The 26,484-nt window shown below is 37.3% G+C and overlaps 1 protein-coding gene across 2 annotated transcripts; it reads right to left on the reverse strand.

The window, feature by feature from the left end:
* Positions 1 to 26: 26 nt before the first annotated feature.
* On the reverse strand, positions 27 to 25,206 carry LOC131060084 (3beta-hydroxysteroid-dehydrogenase/decarboxylase). 2 transcript variants are annotated; one of them, XM_057993185.2, is made up of 13 exons: positions 24,794 to 25,206; positions 18,294 to 18,383; positions 18,034 to 18,167; positions 17,686 to 17,856; positions 17,446 to 17,520; positions 4,258 to 4,386; positions 4,060 to 4,139; positions 1,867 to 2,065; positions 1,627 to 1,744; positions 1,364 to 1,538; positions 1,103 to 1,259; positions 850 to 916; positions 27 to 766 (listed from the first exon to the last, which is right to left on the reverse strand). In XM_057993185.2, the coding sequence occupies exons 1-13, from the start codon at positions 25,065 to 25,067 to the stop codon at positions 621 to 623; spliced, it is 1,815 nt and encodes a 604-aa protein (XP_057849168.2). In that variant the 5' UTR covers positions 25,068 to 25,206; the 3' UTR covers positions 27 to 620. The 2 variants fall into 2 exon arrangements, with proteins under 2 accessions (XP_057849168.2, XP_057849169.2); XM_057993186.2 differs by lacking the exon at positions 17,446 to 17,520 and having other exon boundaries at positions 24,794 to 25,203.
* Positions 25,207 to 26,484: the final 1,278 nt, after the last annotated feature.

Genomic DNA, 26,484 nt, shown 5'->3' on the forward strand with positions numbered 1-26,484 from the left:
ATAAAAAGTAGTAAATAGACAAATGATTCAAGAAAATATCGGGTGGATAGTTTGATATGGGTTGTTTATCCCAATCCATTTGTTTTGCTTAAATTCAAAATATTTGATGAATAGAAGATCTGTGAAATTCCGATTGGTACCAATATAAGATACAATAGTAACGAGTTCAATTGGCTTAGTTGATTGATCTAGACATGAAGACCATCATGGTTGCATACATTACGAGTTTTTGAAACCATTTTAATACCATCCAAAATTGAAAAAGTATTCCCTCGAAAAACTATTTAAACCTCTTCAGCCACAAAATTTTGGTAAGCAACTATATATTAAGATTGTACATTCTGCATTGCATACAATGCCAAATTGTTGCCCAAATCAAACTCAATGCTTCAAACACCAGTAATTCCTCTGTAGATGAGCAGCCCTTTTGGTGTAATGTACAAAGAGATATTCTCAATTTCTTGAACCTCATCCAATCCATTCCACATTTTCGGTGACGTAACAAGGACTGAGACAGATGGTGATTGAAAATAATTTGTGAACATAAAGAAAATGAATGTGGAGACTCCCAAGATTTTGATGAATAATCAAAACCCTTTCCCCATAAAACTATATTTACTTTAATGAGGATGCCTTCTGATTGCCAGCTTGCTTAACATTAGCTCCTTCAAATTAGAAAGAACAACAGCAATAGCCTTGAGCGTGTCATCAATTTCTTCTTCCTTTTGCTCATATATGTAGAATGCAGTAAACATGAAAATCAAACCTGCACAAAAGAGAGGAAAACATTAGAACAAACGCTTAAATAATTTCAAAGAGCAAATGAGTCAGGTCTTCTATCTTTCCTACCTGCTCCAACTAGTGTTGATAAGGAGAATGCTCCAAGAAACTTGAGAAAGAGGAGAAACACCATTGTCTAGTCACAGAAGTCATAGGCCAAAATTAATTTTTGTACGAGATTTCACATATGGAGAATAGAAAAAATCAGATAGAGGAAATGAATCCATCAACTTAGAAGCCATGTAGAAACCTTGCATATTCCTAATAAATCATGTCTTGCACAAAATGCAAATCTCTTCATAGTAACCCTGACTTCAATTACCTTAAAAAACAAGGTCCAATCTTTCCCTTGAGCTAGAGTTTTCAAGATGAATACTCCTGAATTCCATGCAGATGCTAAATGAAGAGATACATGGTCTACATTTTCTTCATTGATTTGAAAATAGGAAGAAGGAATTTGTTTGATTGTGAAACCAAACCTGTAGAGTGAATTTATGTTATATTAACAAAAATTCCAACCGATATGAGATAAAAAGTAATAACTAGACAAATGATTCAAGAAAAGGTCTATAAAAATACTAACATTGAGGAAGGTAGAAAACTGTGGATGAACAAAATCAGAGCGACCAGCAGAAGAAACTTGGCTATAACAGACATTACTGTATACCCAGAGACAAAAAACAAGTAGAAAAAGGTTACTAAAGTAATTGCTATTGTGGCTGTCTTCTTCTCATCTCTCCACAAAAGTATATTTGCAACTGCACAAATAACAAGGTGAAATTTAGACCATGCCGCGATTACCATTATCCTCAAAAGTATAACAAACTGAATCGGGTAATTATGCACCTTTTTCATTTTTGAGCATTTTGCAAGCCTTTGATGGTACATCAATGTTTCGACTCCTTATGATAGGTACATCAGCTCTCAAATGTGAATAGGATTCTAATGTAAGTTTGATTCCTTGCTGCAGATTCAAAGCAAAGATTTCAGGTGTCAGAATGCAAAATGCTATTTGAAAGTTATTGTGTCAAGCCAATAAATAACAGTGTGTAATATTTAGTTTATTGATCATAGGTCAACGCCAACCTCAAGAGGTACCACCGGTGCATATCCTAGAAGCTTCTGAGCTCTCAAAGAACTGAATGTTCGAGAACAAGTAAGAAGCCTCATCCTTGATGGTGTGAACTGAGGCAATGGCATCCCATATGGAGCCAGCTTTCTGTAAATCCATTCAACCATACATGCAATTGGCATCATCACTTTTAAGGGAATGTGAATCCTGGGCCTGGAATCCAACAGGTGACATGAAAGAATATAGTATTAGCAAGCCAAGGTGTAATCAAAATATAAAGCCAAAAAAATAATTGGCACCTGTAATATCATGGTATGAATGTAAAGTCGAGTGCTCTAATACAGCTAAACACCAACAGACACCAGATTCAAGCAATTCAAGTCCCTTAATATTTAAACCATTAAAAGTCATAAGATGAATGTTGTGTATGAACAAAGACAAAACAGACCACATCGGACAAATTGTATATTAGAAATTTAGAAGAGGTAAATTAATAGCCAATTGGTGGTATGTTTTAAGACCTATTGAGCCATGTCATCATATAATTCTTGACGCTTGTCATTTCAGGATCTGATTTACAAGGGCATGCACACACTGCTGAGTGATTCTTTACTTAGTTGAGTGCTTGAGAGTTATGTTTTTGAATCTCTGGGGGCTGTTTCTAATATATCTGGGCAAATCTGAAGATGGGATTGTCCGAAGATCAGAAGATAGTTCATCACAAGTGCACACCAGTCAATCATTGATGATTTACAATATTGTAGGTTATAACAGTGAGGAAGGATAGATGACTTTCGGATTGAGTTTGATCATTCAGATGCATGCATATGAATCAAAATAACCCTTCCATATGTTATTACACTACTGGGGTTATTTATTGAGTTCAATCACTTTAAAACAATTTAATTCTTTAAAGTACAGTCACAGTTGAATATGGTGAACAGTAGGAGAAAATCTTTTTTTTTTATTTGAATCATAAATCCATTCTAGGTCTGAATACAGTGATACTCTTGTTCAGGGAATTAATTCAGAGTTTTCAAAACATAGATGGACAGTGAAAGATCCCTGATGGATCCCCTTGCTGATCTGCTGTAGTTTCTCCTCTTGATCTTCTGGCTTGGATAAGTCTTTATCCTCCACAAACTAAAGAAGATCATTTTCTTGAAGTACAATAAGCACTCTAAACTTTCATAAAGTGAAGTTTGATGCGCCTTCAAGCCTATCCTCAACTTTAAGGCCGTTCACCATTTTCGATACTCTGAAGTTTCTCCTTGGAGGTGAGAGATGAGAGAAAAGTTCTCAATTGTAGGGAAATCTGATCACGATCTTACTTCGCCGTGGCTCTAATACCATGTTAATTTTAGTGATCAGATCAGATAGACAATAATTCAAACACAATTGCACAGTGTATACCCTAGGAAAACCTTCCTCTTGAAGGTGAAAAACCCAGCAACAAATGTCTTATAATGTATTAGCAAAAATGTATTTACAAATGCTTCACACTTTGAAGCTATAGATTCACTCTAGAACCAAGTGATGAATTATAGATTCAATCTGCTTAATATGAAGATCACAATTTGCTCAATAAGTCAACAATAGGAGATATCAAACTGCTGAAGATGATCTTGCTGAAGATATACACGATCTGCTAGGATATGAATCGCTGAAAGAGAAATACGAATCTGCTGAAGAAGGATATGAACTGCAGAGATAAGATGATTGATGATTCAATGCAAAGAAGGAAGATATAATCTTCCTTTATATCCACCGATGGAACCCTTCACCCAAGAGTCGGCACTCTTCCAAAGAACACGACTTCTCAATATGCATCGTGTACATTCACCAAGGGTGGCAGATATCCAAGTAGGCCGAATATGTCTTAGTTATACATAACAAATCGTATTGCTTAAATTAGATCTTTAATTGTTTCTTCTGACTTCATTTAATCGGGATATATATAAATATTAAATCGGTACACATAATCACATATGAATCGAACCCATAAAATGTCTAAGGCCGATAGGCCAATTAGACATTTTCTCTGTTGGCCCATCGAAGGATACCGACCAACGCTACAAACATCAACAAGGTCACTTGTCTACAACTATCGAAGATTCAAATAAAGACTTTTTAAAGACATGCTTGATACAGAAATGAATTATTGTAAATAAAAAGAGATTTTATTATTTTCAGGGTGTAAATCGTACCTTTGATAACCCAAACCCCCCACTATCGAAGATACAAACTCCCAGAACTTCATTGATTCCATGTTGGTTATGAAAAAAGCCTGTACAGTTTCAGTAACATAAAATTTAATCAATCATCAGTAACTTAGTAGCTCGTTGATAGATAAAATATGCCACCAGGAGGAACCTAAAATTTAAAATACATAGAACTACAAATACCTTGCCTGCAGCTGAATCTTCACTATCAGCTCGAACTGAATCTAGTGCTTTTTCTGCACATATATGTGCATGGGCCACATTCTCCACATAAGTGAAATCATACATGTTTTCTCCATCACCAATGATAAACTAACATAAGAGTTCCATGAATTAGAATTGCATCCACAGATCAATAACAGAATACAAGAAAGAAGAATATAATCCAATGCAAAACTTCATAGCCAAAACAATCCAAATGCTATATGAACTAATGATTCAAGAGAATCAACCAGTAAAGTCAGAGATTTCATCATTTCAGTTGCTCATCTTAACAATATTTAATATTCAAATGATGCATGACGGTCTTTATTTAGCCAAATTTGTGGTTGGAGGCTACAGTTCAGTCGTTGTCAGCTTCATATCCAGACTGCTACAGTTAATGTCTTTCTTTGGCACATCAACAATTTTCTCCACAATATTTCCATGCACAAAACCATACGTTGTATTCCCAAATTAACATACAGATCTCAATGTCACTCATTGAGACCCAATCACACATAAATATCTGCTTCCAACATACAATCATTAAGGGACCAACTTATAAATAATAGTTGCAACTAGTGTGAAAGCTATTGCAGAGGCTTCGAAGGATAAGGAGAAAACCATGAGATAATCTGAATATCATAGTTACCAAGAAACAGGGACTAGTACTGATACAACATACAAGAGATGGGGAAAGCTGCCAGTTTGCCATTTTCAACAAAAAAGTTGGAGGCAGGTTCTTGGAGATGGCAAAAGTAAAAAAAATATTATATACATTTAGAAAAAATGGTCGTACAAGGGATATGCAACTTTAAAGAATGTAAATGTCAAAGGGTTCTGATTAAGTGGTTGGGCAACTTCGTTGTCATGTTGGAGACCAAGGTTCAATTCTCCCCAAGTGACATCTTAGAGCCAGCAGGCATGCTGAAACTGTAGTCCAGCTTCAGTTGGTAAGCATGAAGTAGTCTAATAGGTGATGCTCGTGGAACATGCTGGCGTAATGCAGAAGGAAAACGGATGAAGGGAGTAAATGCCCTGCAGGAGAGATTGGAGGTGAGAATGTGAAAAGTGTTCAAGCTGGAGGAGCACACTAGAGGGACATAGGAGGAAGAAGACAATGACGCCTTTAAGCTAGAGGAGTGTACTGGAGAAATGAAGAAAACAAGAGGTGAGAAGTGGGAGGAGCATTCAAGCTGCGCAAAGAGGAGGGACTGAAAAGTGGTAATCCCGTAGGAAGAGGAGCCAATGTAGAATCTAGAGAAGACTGTGGTATCCTTGCTGGTAGAATTGTAAGAAAGTGCTATCCTTGCTGGTAGAATTGTAAGGCGAACTGCGATAGTTATAGTGGTATCCCTGCAAAATGAACTGTAATTGCAGCAATACCCCCCACTTATAGAGCATTAATTAAAGCAATATCTCCCAAGAAGAATGGAAAGTAGGTTCTCCGAACAAACCCTCACAATTTCAAGGGCGGGACCCAACAGAAAACCCAACTAATTAATCTAAAAAGCTTTAAATAATGTAAATACTAAAATGCTTATGAATTAAAAAATATATATATAACATTTCAAAGCATAGTTCAACTCTCCATCATCAAGTACTTGGCAAGTGCAAGTATTTTCAAACAAGCTTTTTTGACTTTTGTGTTTTGCAAACCGAGTTTTCTAGGAGTTATACCCTTTGATTCAAAAAAAGTAATAACAAGCACTGCACAAGTCCAACGGTAAAACTAGTGACATGCAAACATGCAATTCAGTGTGTTTAAGAAAATGAAAATACATGGTTTTTTGCCTTCTTAAGCCCTACACCAGAAAGGGGTAAGATCAGAACAACATTGAGCAATCTCGAGTGAATTGGAGTGAGTTTATGGCAGATTCAAAGAACAAATTTGAGGAATTTTGAATTTCAAAGGTAGTTAATTTTTCTTTTTTTCTTTTTTCCAATCACGTGTAAATTCTTTCTAGCATGTCAAATTCTTTATAAAATGTAATTTTACAATTTTATATGCATTGAATTTGATTTAGGTAAATTTTATTATTGATTTACACAAGTTTTTGAAAATGATTGTTGTTTTTTCTAAATATAGGGTTTATGCTTTATGATAAAAAATATTTTTGTTAAATTAATGAATGCTATTGCCATCCAGTTAGTAATTACATTTGAAATACATTTACATGATTTTGTTAAATTTCATGTTCAAATTGCTATATCTTCTAAAACACTATTTTTCTATCTTTAGAAGTACTGCAGGTTAGCATACAATGTCATCTAGCTCAAAATCAGCAAGTGGAAGTTGTCAAATTGGAAGCCATCCTACTGGAAGTCATGATGGCATTTGGTAAGATGCCACATTTGAACTACTCCATGGGAGAGTGACTTCCCTCTTCTACAATAAGAAGCATATTGGAGGCATCATTCACATCAATTGCCCTATCACATGAATTCCTTGCCAAGGCACCAAGCCCTGTGAAAAAGCCATAGAAGAGGCAATACAAGAGATGCAAAAAACCCTGCATTATTGGATGAGAAGAAACTAGAGAGGATAAGGGCACAAATAGCTATAGCAATAGCCAATTTGGTAGTGAAAACTGGGGTACACATGGAAAAGATTGTGAGCTCTAGTTATGGTCCAAACATTCAAGATATATCTATGTCATCCAATTCAAGTAAAGGCCAGTCACATGGTTTTTTTGAGCCTAAAAATATATTTTGGTGCACAACCTTCATTGCAAGGTATACAAAATCTTTAGTATTACAAGCATCTTCCCTTCATAGCAAAGAGCCCATATTGGGATTATATGGTGACAACATCTATAGCTGCAAGGAAAGAATACAAGGCACAGTCTCTAAAGAGCTAAGTCGGAGGTTGTTATAGGATGTTGTTGTAGATGCAAAGACAATTCTAGAAAATTAAAAGCAGTGGCAAAAGTTTAGATCCACCATCCTTTTAGATGGGTTGACACATGGAAGGAACCACACAATCCTCAATTTTTTGGTGGCTTCAAATGGTGAGTTGGTTTTCTTGAAATCAATTGATACCTTTAACTAATTAGATAATGCAAAAAATTTGAGCTTGACAGTGGAAGAGATTGTCTTACGCCACAACAATGCAACAGCATATGTGTTAGCTAGAAGATTTCTTAAGACAGAGATTTGTTACTCTTTTGGGTCTTCTATGCAGCCCATTTTCTTGACCTTCTTTGGAGAATGTTGGCAAAATTGATGAGATCCAACTATTTGTAGAAGATGCAAGGAGCATCACAAAATACATTTATAATCACCTTTGTGTTCTTAACTTGATGAGAGATCACAACAAGGGGAAGAGTTTCTATGAATAGGTGCCACGAGCTTTGCAACTAACATTTTAACATTGCAAATCCTTTGTGCTTCATTGACATCCTTGAAATAGATGTCAGTGAGCTGATTCAAGCATGGCTATGGAGCCCATTGCCTTGACCTTCTTTGGAGAATATTGGCAAAATTGATTAGATCCGAATCTCCGACCATTTGTAGTAGATGCAAGGAGCATCACAAAACACATTTATAATCACCCTTGTGTTCCTAACTTGATGAGAGATCACACCAAGGGGAAAGAGTTTCTATGACTAGGTGTCACAAGCTTCACAACTTTCTAACATTGCAAAGCCTTTGTACCTCATTGACATCCTTGAAATAGATGTTAGTGAGTTACTCAACATATTCAAAGAAAATTGATGTAGAGAGGACTGCACAAACATTTTTCATTATGCCTTTGCAAAAAAGAGACTACAAAGATCATCAAGGTAACTTCAAGTTTTAATTTAAATTTCAAATTGAATCCTTTCTTTTTCATTTTTTTAAGTAAATATTTTAATTGTAACTTGTAAGTTTGTAACTTTATTTCATTAGTACTTTGTAGGTCTTTGATCAACTCCAACTACTCATTCAGGGTACAGTACTCCCTCAAACCCGATTTTTTCTTCTTTGATAACTTCACAGATACTATTGGGGTGATTGTAGGATTTTGCCAAGATCAAGGGCACAATGAAAGGCATAAAAGAGATACAATAGAATGATAAGAACAAACTGTATTCTCATCAATATGCAAATGATCAACTGGATTAACCAATACAATGAATATAGGCCTGCTTATATAGGCAAGGCCATATGGATGTACGAGCACACAATTATGACATGTGGCTCAATGAAAAACAAGGGTAGGTAAGAAATACTAGGGGTAGGTAGGAGAAATAATATAATATTCCACAAGAGGTGGATGCCCCACCGAATGTGGAGTGTAACAGCAAAATAAGACCACAAAAGATGGAATTTCTCCTACAAGCTCTATCCCTATGTGCACACTTCCCCAAGTGTCTCAAATCCAAACTACGAAGAGATGCATTATCCTAAGTTAACTTAAGTAAAGTGTAATAATATCCAAAATGAATATTTATTTACACCAACACCCCCCCTTAAGTGCAACTGAGGAGAATGAAGACTCAAGTCAACAATGCAAGATGGGTCCCGGCTACTAGGCCATGATAGGTACCCATGTACAATATGCAAATGCAAGCAAAACCATGCAATGCAATCTCTCACAAACGGAGAAAGGGAGAAAACCCAGTGGGAAAAAAACTCCCCCCAAAAGAGAGATGAATGTACAAAAGACTCTCAAAGAAGAAGGACAAAACCTCAAAGAGGAAAAAGTCCCCCCCATAAGAGAGGAAGGAGAAGTCAACTGACCCCCCCCTAATGACACATCCTGCACCCCCAAGAGAGCTTGCAACTGCTGGAACTTACTCTCGGTGAAAGGTTTGGTGAATATGTCAGCAACCTGCTCTGCTGTAGGACAATGCAAATCAATGACCTACTCCTGAATGAGCTCTCGGATATAGTGCATATGAATCTCGATGTGTTTGGTCCTCTGGTGCTGGACTGGGTTCTTCGAGATTGCAATAGCACTCTGATTGTCGCAATGTAGAACTGTCAGCCGTGGAGTGGTGAATCCAAACTCTGTGAGAATCTGCTGGAGCCAAATGGTCTCAGTCACTGCGTTAACAACGCCTTGATACTCAGCCTCAGTCGAAGAGAGAGCAATAGCATGTTGCTTCTTGCTCTGCCAACAAATGGGGCCCGAACCAAGGTGAAAACTGTAACCAAAAGTAGACTTACGATCATCAAGATCGCCAGCCCAATCAGAGTCTCTGTAACCAACCAAGCGAAGTCCTGTGCCTGCTACATAGTGAATCCCATAGTGATGTGTACCCTGAATGTAATGAAGGATGCGTTTGGCGGCTTTCCAATGAAGCTCATGTGGTTCCTGCATGAAGCGGGAAACCATGCCAACGGCAAATGAAATATCAGGGCGTGTATGGGTCAAGTAGATGAGACTACCCACAAGCTGACGATACAAAGTGGCATCAACTGGTGGAGAAGAACACTGAGCCTCAAGCTTGACTCCTGAAAGAAAGGGAGTCAGGGCAGGCTTACAATCAGCCATATGAAAGCGTGCAAGTAGATCAAGAGCATACTTGGGCTGGGATAGTGTAATCCCGGAAGGTGACTGTGAAATCTCTATCCCGAGAAAGTAGTGCAAAAGACCCAAGTCAGTCATAGCAAATCTGTCATGCAGAGCAGATTTGACCCTGCTAATGATGGATGAAGTACTCCCTGTAATGATCAAGTCATCAACATAGAGCACAAGTATCAAGTGAGAGTCATCCTGTCGCAAAATGTAGACATTCGGATCGGAATGACACCTGGTGAATCCTGCGGAGAGAAGAAAGGAATCCATCTTGGCGTACCAAGCCCTGGGGGCCTGCTTTAAGGCCATAGAGGGATTTCCTTAGTCGGCAAACCAAGGAAGTATCCTGGATGAAACCATGTGGCTGCTCCATATAAATCTCCTCATCAAGATCACCATGAAGAAAAGCACTCTTCACATCCATCTGATGTACAACCCAACCATGAGCTGCAGCAATAGCAAGTGTCAAACGAATGGAGTTCATCTTGGCTACGAGTGCAAAGGTCTCAATATAGTCAACACCTGCAACCTGAGAGAAACCTTTCGCAACAAGCCGAGCCTTATACTTATCCACATTACCATCCGCTGCGAACTTGGTCCGATAGATCCACTTACAACGAACCATCTTTCTCCCCTTAGGGAGATGGACTAAATCCCATGTGTTGTTCCTCATCAAGGAACTATACTCTTCCTCCATAGCTTGGTCCCACTCAGGAACCCCTGATGCTTCCCTAAATGTCTGTGGATCGGAAGCGGTAGCAATGAATGCATGTGGAAGATCCTGATGTTGTGATCGAGTTCTCCGTGTATCTGAAGGATCCCCAACAAGAGAACCCGCGGACTCAAGTGTCTGTCGAGCCCAACGAGGTCTAGGTGGAGGTGGAGAACGAGGCTCCTCAACTACAAGTGGACCCAGCGGAGGTGTAACCCTACGAGTCGGAGTTGAGGGAGTCTCATCATCTAAATCACTAACATCACTATCCACAATGGAGGAAGGTGGAGGAGGTAGAGAGGCTAAGCTAGGAGAGCTTTCCTCAAAGTGAACACTCCTCTCAATGAACACCTCATGTGTCTCAAGATCCATCAATCTGTATGCCTTAACACCCTCAGGATATCCAACAAATATGCAAGGCCGACTCTGAGGTTCCAATGCCTTGCGTTTCTGTGGAGGTATGCGAGCCCATGCTGGACACCCAAAGACTCTGAAATGTCTCACAATCGGTTTCCTACCAGCCCAAGCTTCAAAAGGAGTAATACCTTGCAAAGCTTTGTGAGGAACCCGATTCTGGATGTGTGTGGCACAACTGATAGCCTCTACCCAAAAGGCGGGATCAAGAGAACGTGCATGTATCATACAGCTAGCCATTTCTTTGAGAGTTCTATTCTTGCGTTCTGCAACCCCGTTCTACTGTGGAGTGTATGCGACAGAATGCTGAAGGTCAATCCCCTCAAATGTACAAAAATCCTCAAGTCTTTTGTTCACATATTCCCTTCCATTATTTGTGCGAAGAATCTTGACCACTTTCCTTGATTGCTTCTCCACACGAGTCTTGAAGTCCTGAAATCTGTCAAATACTTCACTCTTATGAATGAGAAAGTAGACCTAAGTGAAGCGGGAGTAGTCATCAATGAAGGTGAAGACATAGCGAGCCTTACTAAATGAAAGTGCTGGAAATGGACTTGCTACATCGCTGTGAACAAGTTGAAGAACTTCCAAAGCTCTCCAAGCTTTCCCCTTATCAAACTTCTCTTCGGGATGCTTGCCCATGGAACAACCTGAACATACACCCTCTGAAAAACTGATTCGAGGTAGACCTGTGACCATGTCTTTAGTGCTGAGCTGCTGAAGATAGCGGTAGTTGAGGTGACCAAACCACTCATGCCATAGCTTACTTTCTGAATTTGAATGAGTAAGCAAGGCCCTCGAAGGTGAACTTGGCACAAAGTGGGAGAATGAATAAAGCCTTGAGTTGTCATTGACTTGTCCCACTGCTACCAAGGCATCATCATCAAGTTCCTTTACCACAACTGAATCTGGTGTAAACTCAACCTTTTTCCCATTCCCATAGTGAGTGATTTGGTAGATAAAGAGAAGGTTGGTAGACAAGTTAGGAACATAGAGAACATTCTCAAATGTTCCATCATTCATGTCAACTGAACCTTTCCCTTCAACCTCTACTTGTGTATCATCACCTATGTAAATGTGAGGTACCTTAGATGGCTCCAATGAAGAAAACTGCTCCTTTGTAGAACCCATGTGATATGAGGCACCCGAGTCAAGTATCCATTGTTGTGAAGAACCTGTTGTAGCCACAAATGCTTGCCCTTTTCCCTTAGAATGTGAGGAAGAGGAAGGAGATGAATCCTTCTTTGTGTAGGCAGATGGCAAGTTGATGTTGTTTTTCTTAAGAAGATTAGTTAACTCATCAACTTGCTTTGCGTGGCATCGATGCTCATCATGACCATACTTCTTGAAATATGCACAAGTTGGTTTATACTTCTTAGGTGGTGTCCCCTTCTTGGAAGAGGATGAAAAATCACCTTGTGATGGAGAGGATGATTGTCCTTTTTCCTGGTGTGGCTTAGACTTAGAGTGCTTCTTCTTCTTGTTGGAATCTTTGCCTTGACTTCCTTGATTCCCTTGATTAGCCACCAAAGCCTTGGACTTTGAAGACTTGAGAAGTCCCATGTTCAACAACTTAGATTGTTCCAATATTAACATTTCTGTGAAAGCATCAAATGAAGGAATAACATAGGAACTCCCCACTGTCAAACGATGAGTTTGGAAGCTAGACACAAATGCTGCATACTCTGGTGCAAGCTTGTCCAACAAGTTGAATATCAACTGAGCATCCTTTTTGTCAATTCCACAATCCTTAAGCTTTGCTCTTAGCTCATTTGCTTTGGTGACATAATCTTGGATTGTATCAAAACTCTTGGGATCCAAGTTGGTGAGCTCATTGTCAATTTTGTAACCTCTGATTTCATCAACTTGACCATACAATTTCTGAAACATATCCCAAGCCTCTTTGATTGTTGTACACTTTTCAATATGAAAGATGAGGTCATCTGAGACATACTTGCGCAAAGTTCCAAGAGCCATGCAATTCTTTGTGAGCCATTCTAATTGAGCTTTTGGATCAGCCTTAGGATCAGGTGGTACTGTTATTGTTCCATCTATGTAATGTGTGACACCCTTTTCCATTTATTTTACTCCATACTTTAATTTTCCATGATGCATAATTATGTGGAGTTAAAGGTGGAAATTTATGAGGACTCATTGCAACAAAAATGGAAAGAGCACAAAGAGAGGCACAATCACACAAGACACCCCCCCAAATTCACTCAATCAAAGAACCCCCCCAAAAGTGATGATTTGGCACTTTATAATTAGTGCGTATACAATGGGCCACTTGCAAAAAATGGCAAAGTGGACTTCTGATTACAATTTTACAACTGCCTCAATAAGGCCAAAAGAGACTCAAATTGATAATGCAAGAGATCTAAACTAAGATCCAAGCACTTTACAAGTATCTAATAGGCCAAATAAGACCAATATCTGAAAGTACAAGTTCCACTCAAAATCTCTAAAATCTGATCATAGATTATGAAAGTAGACAAAAAAACATGCACTTTCAAAAAAAACGGCACCTGAAAAGGAGGTTGTATGAGCTCAAACGAGGCCTTTGAAGTTGCAGAATTGAGGATTGGACAGGTACAACTAAGAGAATCCGAAAATTCCGAAAAACCTGTGCACCAAAATCAGAAAATAACCACACCATTGCGAAGATTATGAAATTTTAGCCCATTTCAAAAAAAATTGCACCAAAAAAGAAGCAAAAATGAGCAAGATATGGCCTTTCAAAGTTGGACTGCAAAACTGAAAAGCTCAATGAAGAGGGGTTGAAAAATTTCAAAAGTCTGCTAATGTGGTGCTGACGTCAGCAATTTACTGTCTTAAATTTGACGACCGTATGACCATCGCGAAAACTTCACCTCCCTACTCACTGAGCGTCTGTACCGTACGGACTGTTGACTGGGCGTACGGACTGCTGACGTGGCGGTCTGCGTCAGCTCTGCGTGGCAGTTGACTGGGCGTACGGTAGTCAACCGTGGGCCAGTGGCCGCCTGCCACGTGGCGGGCGCGAGTTCCGTCAGTTTTCCTGCTGACGGGAGGGAGGCGTTGCCGACGGCGGGAGAGCTGGGCGGCCGGCAGGAGGTGCAGAGCAGTCGGCAGCGTGCGGAGCGAGGCGGCGGCGGGAGCTCCGACAGCGGCACAGTCTGCAGCGCCTACTGCGCGATACGGCCTGCAACACGCGCAGGGTACTGCGAAGTACAGGGGGGTCTACGGACCCCAAAAAAACAAACAAAAATTTAATTTAATTTTTTTTTTTTTTTATCGCTTTTTTTTTGAAATTTTTCTCTTTTTTTTTTTCGAAAAATAATTTAAAAAATTTTGAAATCTGTAAGATAATAGCCAAAATAGGGAAAAAAAAATTCTCACCAAAATAGGTCGACTTTATAGTCGAAATTCATGGAAACGGCCTCCCGGATTCAACGGTGATGTCCAAATCGCTGTACGACGCCCCCAAAAAATGAAGATCCCCAAATCCGAAAATAGAAGCCTCCAAAATCTCTCCAAAAAACCAATCAATGAAGCCCCAATGGCTCTGATACCATGTAGGATTTTGCCAAGATCAAGGGCACAATGAAAAGCATAAAAGAGAGACAATAGAATGATAAGAACAAATTGTATTCTCATCAATATGCAAATGATCAACTGGATTAACCAATACAATGAATATAGGCCTGCTTATATAGGCAAGGCCATATGGATGTACGACCACACAATTATGACATATGGCTCAATGAGAAACAAGGGTAGGTAAGAAATACTAGGGATAGGTAGGAAAAATAATATAATATTCCACAAGAGGTGGATGACCCACCGAATGTGAAGTGTAACAACAAAATAAGACCACAAAAGGTGGAATTTCTCCTACAAGCTCTATCCCTATGTGCACACTTCCCTAAGTGTCTCAAATCCAAACTACGAAGAGATGCTTATCCTAAGTTAACTTGAGTAAAGTGTAATAATATCCAAAATGAATATTTATTTACACCAACAATGATCAAAGAGGGTCTTTCAACATGAATTTAGAAGATTACATCTAAGGTTGAGGTGAGAGACCTTAGTATTTCAAAGTTATAAAATTACAAGCATAGGAAGAGACTTTTCTTTGCCACTCCCTACCCACGAGAGATCCACCCAAATGCTAGGTAACAAAAATTGGAGTATTTTTCTAGAATCAGCCAATGGATCTGGCTTACAGGTGGCTTGGTACATCTCTAGGGACTAGTCTCACCTCAGCTCGCCCATAATGGGAAACCTGTGTCACTAGGCTGAGTCGCGGGGATACCCTGGACTACCAAAAAAAAAAAAAATGGAGAATTTTTATATCTTACACATTACAAATGACAATTATTAATAAAATATAGCTTACTTACAAACTTTTAAATATCTTATTTGCAAGTTCTTGGTGGGAAACTTAGAGTGGACATAACCCAAATCTTTAAAAGCTAGCCCGCTAAATTTTGTTTCAACCTTGTAGCACTTCTATTTACGAGTGTAATTGGAGTTGTTTGACACCATTCACATGAAGAAACACAATGAGTTGCCTAAACAACACTTCAATGACCTAAGTTGTGTGCATTACAACCTTCATCTTCACATAAGAAAGGTGGAGAACAAATCAAAGGAGCTTATTAGTTCAGATGAGATTGATCCCTTATAATGATTGGATTATGCAAGATGAGAAGTGCTCCTTGCTTATAGAGGATGATAGATCTAGCAAAAGCAAGAGATATTGCATTGGATGACATCAATGTAAACAATGTCAAATATAAGTCAAAGGAAGATCACTGCTGTCTAGTAGCACAAGGGAGCCATAGATGTAACCTTCTAGGCTTTTTAAGGAGCCACACCAATGTGCAAGGACTAGACTCTCTACACGATTTTTTAAATAAAATGGAAAAGAGGAAATTGCAAATTCTATAATTTGTAACTTCCATGGGTATGCAATTAATGATGATGATTTTCAATGACAATCATCATAAATTTATATCAATTATCAGCTAGCTATTTATTCCATCATGATGCAATTTTGTACTCTATTTGTATTCAAAATTAATAGAGAACACTTTCTCAACTTATATAGTCTAATTTGATAAATTTTGTAAGTATACTTTGCATTAAATTTTTGTTTTTTAAGAAAATTAAATATTTATTTAAGTTGTCAAATTTTTGCCAAGTTAGAAAATTTTCAATCTCTCAAGTCCATTTTAAATAATTGAAATAGATATCAACAAAAGCAAAGATTAACTATATCCATATGTGAAAACGATCATCATCATACAAAATATTATTTTAAACCTTGATCACCTAGAGATGGTAACTGGAAACTAAGAAGGGAATGCCATTATTTTAAAGAAATGGTATGTCATTACGAGGAGATAAACATATTTTCAATCAATTGATAAAGCTTCAATTCTATACACATATTTAGTCATATTATTGTTTTCCTTTGTACTATTACCTTTTTGGGATTTGATTAAAAACAAATACTTCAAAAAAATTTAATAAATAAAATAGAAATTACAAGTCTATTTGTTTATTTCTTTAGGTCTTTTAGCTTTTGTCAACCACACATGAACAATTTAGGAGAACTTTGTGTAATTTATATGATATGTAAGAAACATCTATGGGAAGTTTCCTACTTTTCAAGGGATGACTCTAGGAGACATATAGAGATGCAGATAAACTTAATATGACGTCTCCTAATGTTCGGAGACATACCCATATAGGTCTTCAAGATGGGGATGAGTTTCTAGTATGGGAGACAAGTACCAATGGTTAGGGTACAAGTCTTTGGTTAGGGTACAAGTCTCCCAGTAACTATGGGCTGTTTACTTTTGGAAGTTGTTACTTTGTCCAGCTGAAAAAATTGCAAATATAATACAGCATTGTCGATTCAACTCACCTACAACTCCTTGAACACCTTGAATGATACAATTTATGAATACACCAAGTCTTCTGAAACTAATCCCTCTATTTCACTCTTTAGACAATCATGAAATATAAAATGCATTAATGTAATTTTTTACTGCTATAAAAATTACTGCCATGATACTTGAATGTTCAAAAAAATTGCAAAGTTGGTTATATCCAGTGCATTTATTTACAATTCAGAACTATAGATGGCTATTTCTCTTCATTGATTTATCTTGCTGCATAAAATACCAACCCAGAAATCCTAGTGTCCCATAGAGGTTCAGAGGTTTTTATCACACTCCAGCTTAATTCCACAAGCAATGATGTTCTCTCAACATTGTTCCAATATAAAGCACATTTTCTCTACTCATCACAACAATTGTGAAGTTTCCAGACTACTAGCTATTAATGACCTGCTCTAACTTTTGCATTGTAACCTTCTCTCTATTCTTGAATTCCGAGTGAGGAAATCTATATTACATTTTTATCCTCTCATGTTGCATAACTGCATCAGCTTTCAGTTTTTGATTTGCTTGTAATCTACGTTTATTTATAGTATATATAGTGTGTCATGAAAATTTCATTAAAAATAGTGTAAAGCATCAAATCTCACATGTAAATCATTAACTGTTAAGATAGTTTTGATACTCGGGGCAATTAAGATTCCCTCATAACAAATCTTCATTCTCTGCGATTCCCAGGAAATATTAGATTAGATGTAGAAGCTAAAAGTTATAAGAACAAGAAATGAAGAAGGTGCAATTCAGATTATCTAGAAAAAGATATTGTTGAAGGAAAGAAACATATTATACCAAAAAAATTGAGAGCACAATACAGAAAAGCTGCTTCTTACTTTAAGTTTGCCAGCCCTTGCTGCTGTCACCAGAGATGGAACAAAAAGCTTGTCTCCAGGACCAAATATGCTGCTTGGACGTATAGCACATGTAAGCAACCCTTCTCTTCTATTTGAATGCAACACTAAAGCCTCTGCCTCTGCTTTCGTCTCAGAATAAATATCATTGTGCTACACATTCAGAAAGGGCCAAAAATACATCAGCAACCACAGAATGCCAAGAATCAAAATTCTCTTTATTCTGTGGCAATGATGCTACTCTGACTAACAAAATGAGAAGGTGAAGGCATGAAAAGGAACTATAAAAAAATTAAAAGAACAGAGATAAACAGTTTGCAAGGAAATCACCTTGTCTGGATAAGGTAAAGATTCGTCACCATTATATATGCTGTGAATACCATCAAAGACAACACTTGGCGAGCTAGTGTAAATAAGCTTCTTGACTTTGCATTCAAGACAGGCATTTATTACATTCTTTGTGCCTAAACACCAGTGAAATTAAACTCTTACAATGCTGCTGAACTTTAAAAGTTGAAGAAATTAGTATTTGCATCTTTCATGGGTTGAAGATGTGGACAATAGTTAATGTAAACTTTCTCACAACCAACCTTGAACTGTGACAGCATAATGAAGATCGAAACTGTTAATAGATGAATTAGGTGCAGCCATGTGGAACACAACAGATGCTCCTTCAAATACTGCAGAAACCAGTAAGCAAGTGGTAAGTAATTAACCATTTTTGAACAATTTAAAAAAATCATAAGTTTGCAAAGAAAATAGAGAAACGATCACATAATTTATAATAAATATGTCATCAGACATACACTCAACAAATAATGAGGAAAAGCGGAACAACCTTTTGCAAAGAAAAATGTTAAACTGCAAAAGGGATTCCGACACACAATATTTGTCACTCTTTTCCTTGATAGCCCTTTACAAGACCATGAGAAAAGCTTCTTGCCCAATTCCTACAAAATCAATCACTTGCTACAATAATTAGGTACTCCATTGGCCATGTTTTCCCTTGGGACACCAATGCCTACTGGCATCTATTATGACTCTACTTCTGTGATATTTGACATTCATAAGGATCTTTCTATATCGTGCAAAACCATCCACTAAAGTCACGGATGTGGCGTACTGCTATATATCAAAAAAGGTCAACTGACTTTCAGAAAAATGTTAGTGCATTCTGTAGACATATAAAAATGACCACTTTCCTAAGTGAATATTTAGCATTCATTTTAACCTCATTCCTCTATTTAATTAAATGAATTACTTAATTTATTTAATTAAGTTCACCTAAGCCTTTCATAGCCTTTAATTAAATAAAACACTTTATTTAATTAATTCTCCTTTCTCCCCTTTTAATTAAATTTCCATTTGATTAAATTAATTCTTGCAAATAAATAAATCTAATTTATTTATTTTAATCCCCCACTTGTATTTATGCAAATTGCATCTATTTTTGTTGAAATAAAGTAATTTATTTTAATTAAAATCCCCCTCCATCCACTTGCAAAATCCTACATCTCCCACTTGCCTCCCTAAACCCCTTCTAGATTCTTCTAATCACTTCCAATTTAGCCTAATCCATCTCCTAAATATTATCACATCCCTAAGCAAAGGGAAGTCACTTCTCAAACCCTCAAAGTCTTTGAAAACCATTAAAGGCTTTATGTCTTCAACAAGTTAACCCTCAAAGTCTTCCTAACCATTAATGGTTAACTCAACCTTCTTCCATTATTAGAGACTCTCTCTAACTCAACCTTCATCTAACCCAAGGGTCTCATCAAGCATTCATTGCTTTGACCATGGTTATTCCTTTAACCCTTGCACAAGAGTTTATCCTTTGGATAAAAGCTTTATCCAATGGATAACCCTAGCTTAACCTTAACCCTTACCTCCTAAGGTAACCATCATGTCTTCTCAAGCATTTAATGCTTCTTACATCTCCTCTCAAGCAGTCTTTTCATTAGTGAGAATTGTAAACATGGATTGATAATTTTCAATCATGGCCCTTGTTAAGATTATCCAATCTTGACCATCCATTGCCCTATTTTTCTTATAAATAGAGCTCTCATTCTCTCATTTTCAGATATCCAAGTCTTTAGTATCAAACTTATAGACATTTTACTAAGTATACAAGTTTCATGCATCTAATCCATAATCATTTTTAAATCAAGCATTTAGCCTCTCTTTGAATAGAAATCATCTTAAGAAGCATTTCCATTATCATAACACTCTCATGTTAGACTAGTATATCATGTTAGGATAGGTTTTACTAATCTTTTATCTTATCATCATATCCATGCTAGTTTAAATTATATTAGATTTAATATCATGCATAATTAGGAATGCATTCATATTAAGTTGATCAAGCATCCCTCATTCTTGGAGTTGTCATTCTTGAAATCACTTTGCTCAGTGATTTGAGAGCAAAGGCATTGACTTGAGGGATCTTGTGAAATAGAGAACAATGGAACGTCCCTTGGGGAGTTGAGCTATTCAATATAGTTCTATAACTTGCACCAAGAGTCCCATTGGTGTGTGGACCTTTTTGAAACCGAAATTTTCGTTTCTTTGCACCACTTTTCTTGCACACACATTCATTAAATGAGTTTGTTGCATTATGAATTCAACATTGTAGCAAATGCCCCAACACTAATTAATCATGATACAAATTTTCAACAAGTCAACTCAAAATTTAATGCTCTCTGTTTCAGCCATTGTTTCTAGAAAGCCAATCACAACACAAATTGGTTGGCTGATCTCAGAATGACACGGGCAGCTTTTCAGTAAAATAACCGTGTCCTTTTAGAAGACATGCATGGACATCAAGTGCAGCAACTCAACCCAAAATTTTTATAATTTGGTATTTGATTAGGGGGATTGATAAGTAGCTCACATATCCGAGAGATCTCAACCTTAAGGTACCTATCTTATTTTTTTGTTATTGCACGGATTCAAAATTTTAGAATAGGTAATTTTGGGTTGATATCTATCAACATTTAAAAGATATCTGTATATAAGTCTTAAGATATCTAAACTAGTTGAACAGATATAAATTTGGTTGTGGCCTTTGATTGTGGTGTTTCTCGTGTTCAATACTTGACGTAGATTTTATTCTCACACTGTTGTCCCTCTGTAACTGCTTTTTTATTTGAGCCTTATCTTTTTTTTAATATAATAATGAGCTTTCAGTTATTATTTAAAAGAGCACTACACAAACTAAGGTGTCATTCATTCATTTTGGAAAAAAATTTAGAGTTTCATTCAATCAAACTATCTCTTCAACTTGCCATTGATATTTTGTAAATTACAAGTATGATAACACATTGAGTGACAAAGCTCCCAATGGTATTAGGCTAGCTACTTCATATAAACAAAATACACACCTTGCTCTGCTCCCCCCAACACAGATCCTACAAATTATGTAAGTAATGTTCTGCAAACCGATAGTGCTTAGATTGTTTGTGTGTGGAGAAATAGCCACAATAAAGTATGAGACCGGACAAATAATATCATGATGCATCACATTTACAACAAAACACCTTTGAGAATAATACCTAATCATAAATCATAAAACCACATCAATCAGAAACCAAAACTACTGAATCCAATACAGCATTTACAAATGTGGAGTCTATTACAATTATACAACACTTTCACAAATCCCACATCCTAAAGGGTATCTCAAATCTGAAGTTAAAAAGCAGTAACATTTAATTAATTATAGAACCAAAAAGTACTTTTTCTTTTCATGCCAAAAAGTAGACTGATCGGATAGAGGGAGCTTATGATGTCTAGAAATGTATCATGTTCTTAATCCATTAGCACGAGAAAGGGAGAAAAGCAAGGCCAAAAATTATTATAGTCATCTAACGTACAGCCTTGATCTAATGGTTGTTGAACAATTTTAGAGTAGGTGGACTAGCAAACATGCTCACCTCATCCTGCACCACCTTTAATAGGCAGACAAAGGTTTAATTTGCTTTTCAAATTATTACCATTGCTCTGCCTCAGCCAAGCACTTGGCCCAGCTTGATAAATGTGCTTTCTTCTCTTTTTGCGTTGGCTCTTTTGTGTATGATAAATGCTTATTCACATAAGAAAACGATACTCTTACAGCCTCTTCACCTCTCCCAACTCCCACTGTAGAACACATCTTGGCATACTAATTTCATTGATCTCACTTAGCTGCTTAGAAACCTTTCAAAGTTTATAGATTTAAAATGTTGTAGAGGATCTTGCCCACCCACAAGGACTATTGAAGTTAAATTTCGATGGGGCCTATTGAGGCAATCCTAGGGCCTTTGATGCAGGTTGTATATTGAGAGACGAAGTGGGAGTCCTCATTTGAACAATGCATATTGAGAGGTAAGGCAGGAGTCCTCTAAACAATTGCCAATCGATACTAACAATGAGGCTAAGTTTGGTCCCCTCTATGAAGGCCTCAAGCTGTGTGAATAGGAAAACCTATGACCATTGGATATCAAAGTGGATTCAATTGCATGACTATTAGATAGGCTAGAAACTTTCACATGAAACACATATATAGCGAATCAATATGGTGGCAAATCTACAAATGCTCACTCTTGCAAATGCTCTGAGATTGGACAACTATTTGTTATCACTATGCCATTGACCAAGGGGGAAATCCTGGCAACTATGGGGCAAAAACTGTTTGATGTGGGACATATACATGATAATGTCATTTTGGAAGAGCTTGTGCTAATGTTCATTGACATGTTGGCAAGAAAGATGCATGTGTAATGTCCCCACTTTAAAATATAATTTAATAATGAATAATAATAATAAAATTAAAATACAAAAGAAAAAAAATTAAAAATTAAATTAAAGAATAAAATAATATAATTAAATATAATTAAAATTTGATTAAAGTTAATGAATGGTCAAAAGGCATGAAATGATAAGTTGTGACTGCCCCAAATATGAGGTATAATAGGGAGAGGAGAATTCATTTGAAGGGGGGATAATTTGGGAATCAGAAGTGCAGATCTGATTGTGAAAGGTTGTGTCCCTTTCAAAGGGCAGAAATAATGAAGAGTTGCACTCTTTCAAAGGGTGCTAATGGTGAAAGGGTGTGTCTTTTGCCAAAGGGCATACATGATGAAGAGGTGTGACCTCTCCCTCACATTGAGAGATATAAAGGAAAGGAATCAAAAGAATCCAGTGACATCACCATGGATCAGATCAGATCAGAACTGTTATTAAGTTACAGGCAGTAACATCCTTGTTCTTGGTGGTATGCATCGGGATGTGCTTAATATGTATGCTTAATATATGAAGCCTGATAATGTTCTTATGCAGAATTTAAATAGAAATATTAATATAGACTGCAATATGTATGGCAGTCATACTTAATTTCATATACATTCATAGTACAACAAGATATTGACATATTTACAGTCCCAAGTTCTTAACCAGTTCTAATTTCTTTTTCCTTAGGAGTGGTGTAATGTTGTTAGGGAGAGGCGGAGCAAAACCATCTCATGGTAGATGCGTCCCAAGGGTTAAAGAACTCATGATCCTGAAATCTGGGCTGCGGGCCCCAAGGATGAATGGACTGAGGTTCCGGTAATCTGGGCTGCATTAGGGAGATGATATCATCACGCCCTAGACAAGCAAGTCTCCCATCAAGGATTAGAAATTAGAAGGGGATTAAGATTAAGCCTGAATAACGACAATGCTTAACTGTACTATGAGCAACTCTAGTCATTAATTTGTGATTACTGTAACATGGTGGGTAGTAATGTATGTTTCCCTTTGGGAATTGACAGCCTATAAATAGGGGAAATTACAGTATGGAAAGCTCAACATGAACAAATACGTTCATCCCAACTAGCAAAAGGCCACAGTGGAAGCAATCTCAATCTATGATCATAAGACTGCATCTCACAGTCATGGAGGTATATATGGAAGAGAAGCAATCAAAAATAATGCAAATCTACAACATTGATTGATGCTTTTTTGGGAAGGGATCCACATAAGCAATACAGAAACATATAAAAAATATGTGGCCAAGAAGCCAAGTCTCCTCAATCCCCAATAGCTTGACTGGCTAGAGGAGCTTTGGGAAGGTTTGTTGTATCTGCAATTTAATACGAACTGAAGCCCCTGTTCTATCCTCCCTCAAGGGTATTGGAATTTTTTGATCCCCACCTTCCATTGCTTACTTGGTCTACTTATGGGTAGTGTATTGTGTTGATTCGGAGCTGTTCATAATCTATTATTCTTTGTCCATTGCATTCCCCGTCTGCCCTCCAGATAGCAAATGTCAGTCAACCAATGACAAGCTGTTTCTTTCTTTCATGTTCAAGAATATGCCCAAGCTTTTCGCACATGGAATAATGGGAGAAGGTAACTTCACTCAAAATTTACCAAGCACAATCAACTAAAACGATGTCAACTAGTGCATGAATGGTATCAATTGATTGCAAACCATTTGGAACTAATCGGCACTGCTCTATACCTTTTTTAAATTATTTTTCTTCCTTTTCAACTTTCTTTTATTTTAGGTAAATTTCCTTTCAGGGTGTGATTCAGCTTAGATGCTGTCACTGAAAGGTATTCCCACTTCCAGAATCAGCTGGGGCGGTTAACCCGTTTCGACATTACCATTTTTACATGTGAAAATGTGTGTTGTCTCTTGGGAACTATGAAAGCCAAATGTTTTACTATCTCATCCCATTTGACTAGTCTTTTCACCACTTACACTAACCGACATTCTGTCTTTAAAATCCACACCTATGTTTTCAAAACAGTCCATCTTGAAAAATCCAATTTTTCTCAACACCAAATAACAGTCGAATTTCAATATCGAATAAAATCCATTTTTTCAAAACCAACATGATTAAATTTAAAATCAAAGGGTACCCATCTTTTGAAATAGAAATCAAAGAACACCTCTGTATTCAAAACATCATCCACATTCGAACTCCAAGAATTCAAATTTTCTAACCGTGCAACACTCCACTTTCAAAATGGGTTCTTAATTAAAAATCAGAGGACGCCAATATTTTCAAACAGAAATCAAACTACTTTTCACCAAATCAAACGAAATCCCCACTATCTAAAAGAGTACCTTTTAGCAATTGCGACTTGTCCCTAAGATCCGCACCGCTGTAGACTGCATGACCCGATTTCAGCGCGTGGCCGAGAATTCCATTCTCCTCATCCTCATCCAGAACAATCGTAGGACCCAAATCAGCAATTCTCACAGTCCAGCGGCCTGACTGAATAAGCTTAACCACCAAATGCCTCGCAGCAAAGCCCCTTCCTCCTGTAACCACGCAGCAATCTCGCTCCATTGAATCGCATTGCATTTCCACCTGCTCCACAACATTCTCATCCTCCATAGCTCTAAATTTTCTAGGCTGGCTGAAGTTGTGTTATGGCTTTGCTGTAGCTCCAGCTATGACCTGAGCCAACCTGAGAAATCGAAAGAAAAGGAAAAAATAAGTGGAATTAATGAGAAATCGAAATATATTTATATGTGAACGAAAAGGAACGACAACGTTTTATTATTTTTGTTTCTGTTATTTTTGGACAGGATCTAATTGGACCATGTGGGGCTTGTATTTTTTATAAATTAAATAATCAAGGTCACGCCACCGTAGAGCAGCAGACCATTTGCCCTCGCTCACTTTGTTTTATTAAATTAAATAAGTTAGGAAAGGATAAATTGAAATCCTAGTTTAGGAATTAAATATAAAGGGGTAAGGGTTTTGGAATAATAAAGAAGAATATGGTTGATGTTGTTTAAATTTTATTTTTTATAATATAAAAATTGATAATTTCAATATGTTTGTTATTTCGGTTTATTAATGGGGTTGGTGTGGGTTAATCCATTTAGAATCAATGATGAGAAAGTTGAATGGATGACACCAAAGGAAGGATGGATCAAAAAAAAAATTGTTGAAGTATAGAAAGAGAACCCAAGCTCGTTAGGGGTGGGATGCGTAGCAAGGGATTGGAGGGGAAATATTCTAGCATGGAGTGTGCAAAGGCTCGAGCATGGTATGAACAACGAGGCAAAACTAAAAGCAATGTTACTCGTAGTGAGCTTGGCAAACAAAATCGTAGTTTCTAAATTACACTTGGAGGGTGACTTGTAGATAATCACAAATGCTACGATCAAAGGTGAGATGTGGGGTTGGAAGCTGGATAAAATAATAAAGGTAATTAAAAAAAAGTATAAATGTGTTTTTCTCAATTTTAAAATCACCCACATCAAGTGTGATGGAAATAAGGTGGCAAACCATCTCTCCAAGTGGGTGGCACAATTAATGAAGGAGAATAAATGAAAGATTTGAGATGATCTCTATGAAATAGATATTGAGGAAGTGGATGTACAAGAGGAGGGAAGCAATCAAGCGAAGATAGTGTATTGATGGTATTTCATTTATTGCTACATCCTCCTCAAGATGGTTGTGTTGTGCAAGGCATTCTTTAAATTGCTTCAAAATTGGCAAACATCATTCATTAAGGAAGCGTCAACATAAGAAACATAGAGGTTGAAAAAATTGGAGGAAAATGCAAGCAAATTTCTCCCTACACACGATGAAGAAAATGGTAGCATTTTGGGGGAAGGTCTCGAAAGAGAGATGGAATGTCTTCAAAATTGAAGATCCTATGTTTCTTTAGATGTTGAGTATAATGCTAGGTGATGAGTTCTTGAAGGCGAAGTATAGATACCGCAGCAACATTGACATTGAATTGCTATTTTTAGCATGGTGCCTTGAGTTAGGAAATAAGGAGGAAGCACACTGGCTT

Source organism: Cryptomeria japonica, chromosome 1 (genome assembly GCF_030272615.1).
Source record: "Cryptomeria japonica chromosome 1, Sugi_1.0, whole genome shotgun sequence".
In the NCBI taxonomy this organism is placed as follows: Eukaryota; Viridiplantae; Streptophyta; class Pinopsida; order Cupressales; family Cupressaceae; genus Cryptomeria; species Cryptomeria japonica.

What these genes read in the sequence shown, in the direction of transcription:
- LOC131060084 (XM_057993185.2), bottom strand. Translation starts at nt 25,067, where the DNA reads ATGGAGGATGAGAATGTTGTGGAGCAGGTGGAAATGCAATGCGATTCA. An exon ending in TTATGCTGTCACAGTTCAAG is followed by an intron (nt 18,168 to 18,293) that starts GTTGGTTGTGAG and finishes ACTGGTGTTTAG; the next exon opens with GCACAAAGAATGTAATAAAT. An exon ending in AATGCTCAAAAATGAAAAAG is followed by an intron (nt 1,539 to 1,626) that starts GTGCATAATTAC and finishes TTATTTGTGCAG; the next exon opens with TTGCAAATATACTTTTGTGG.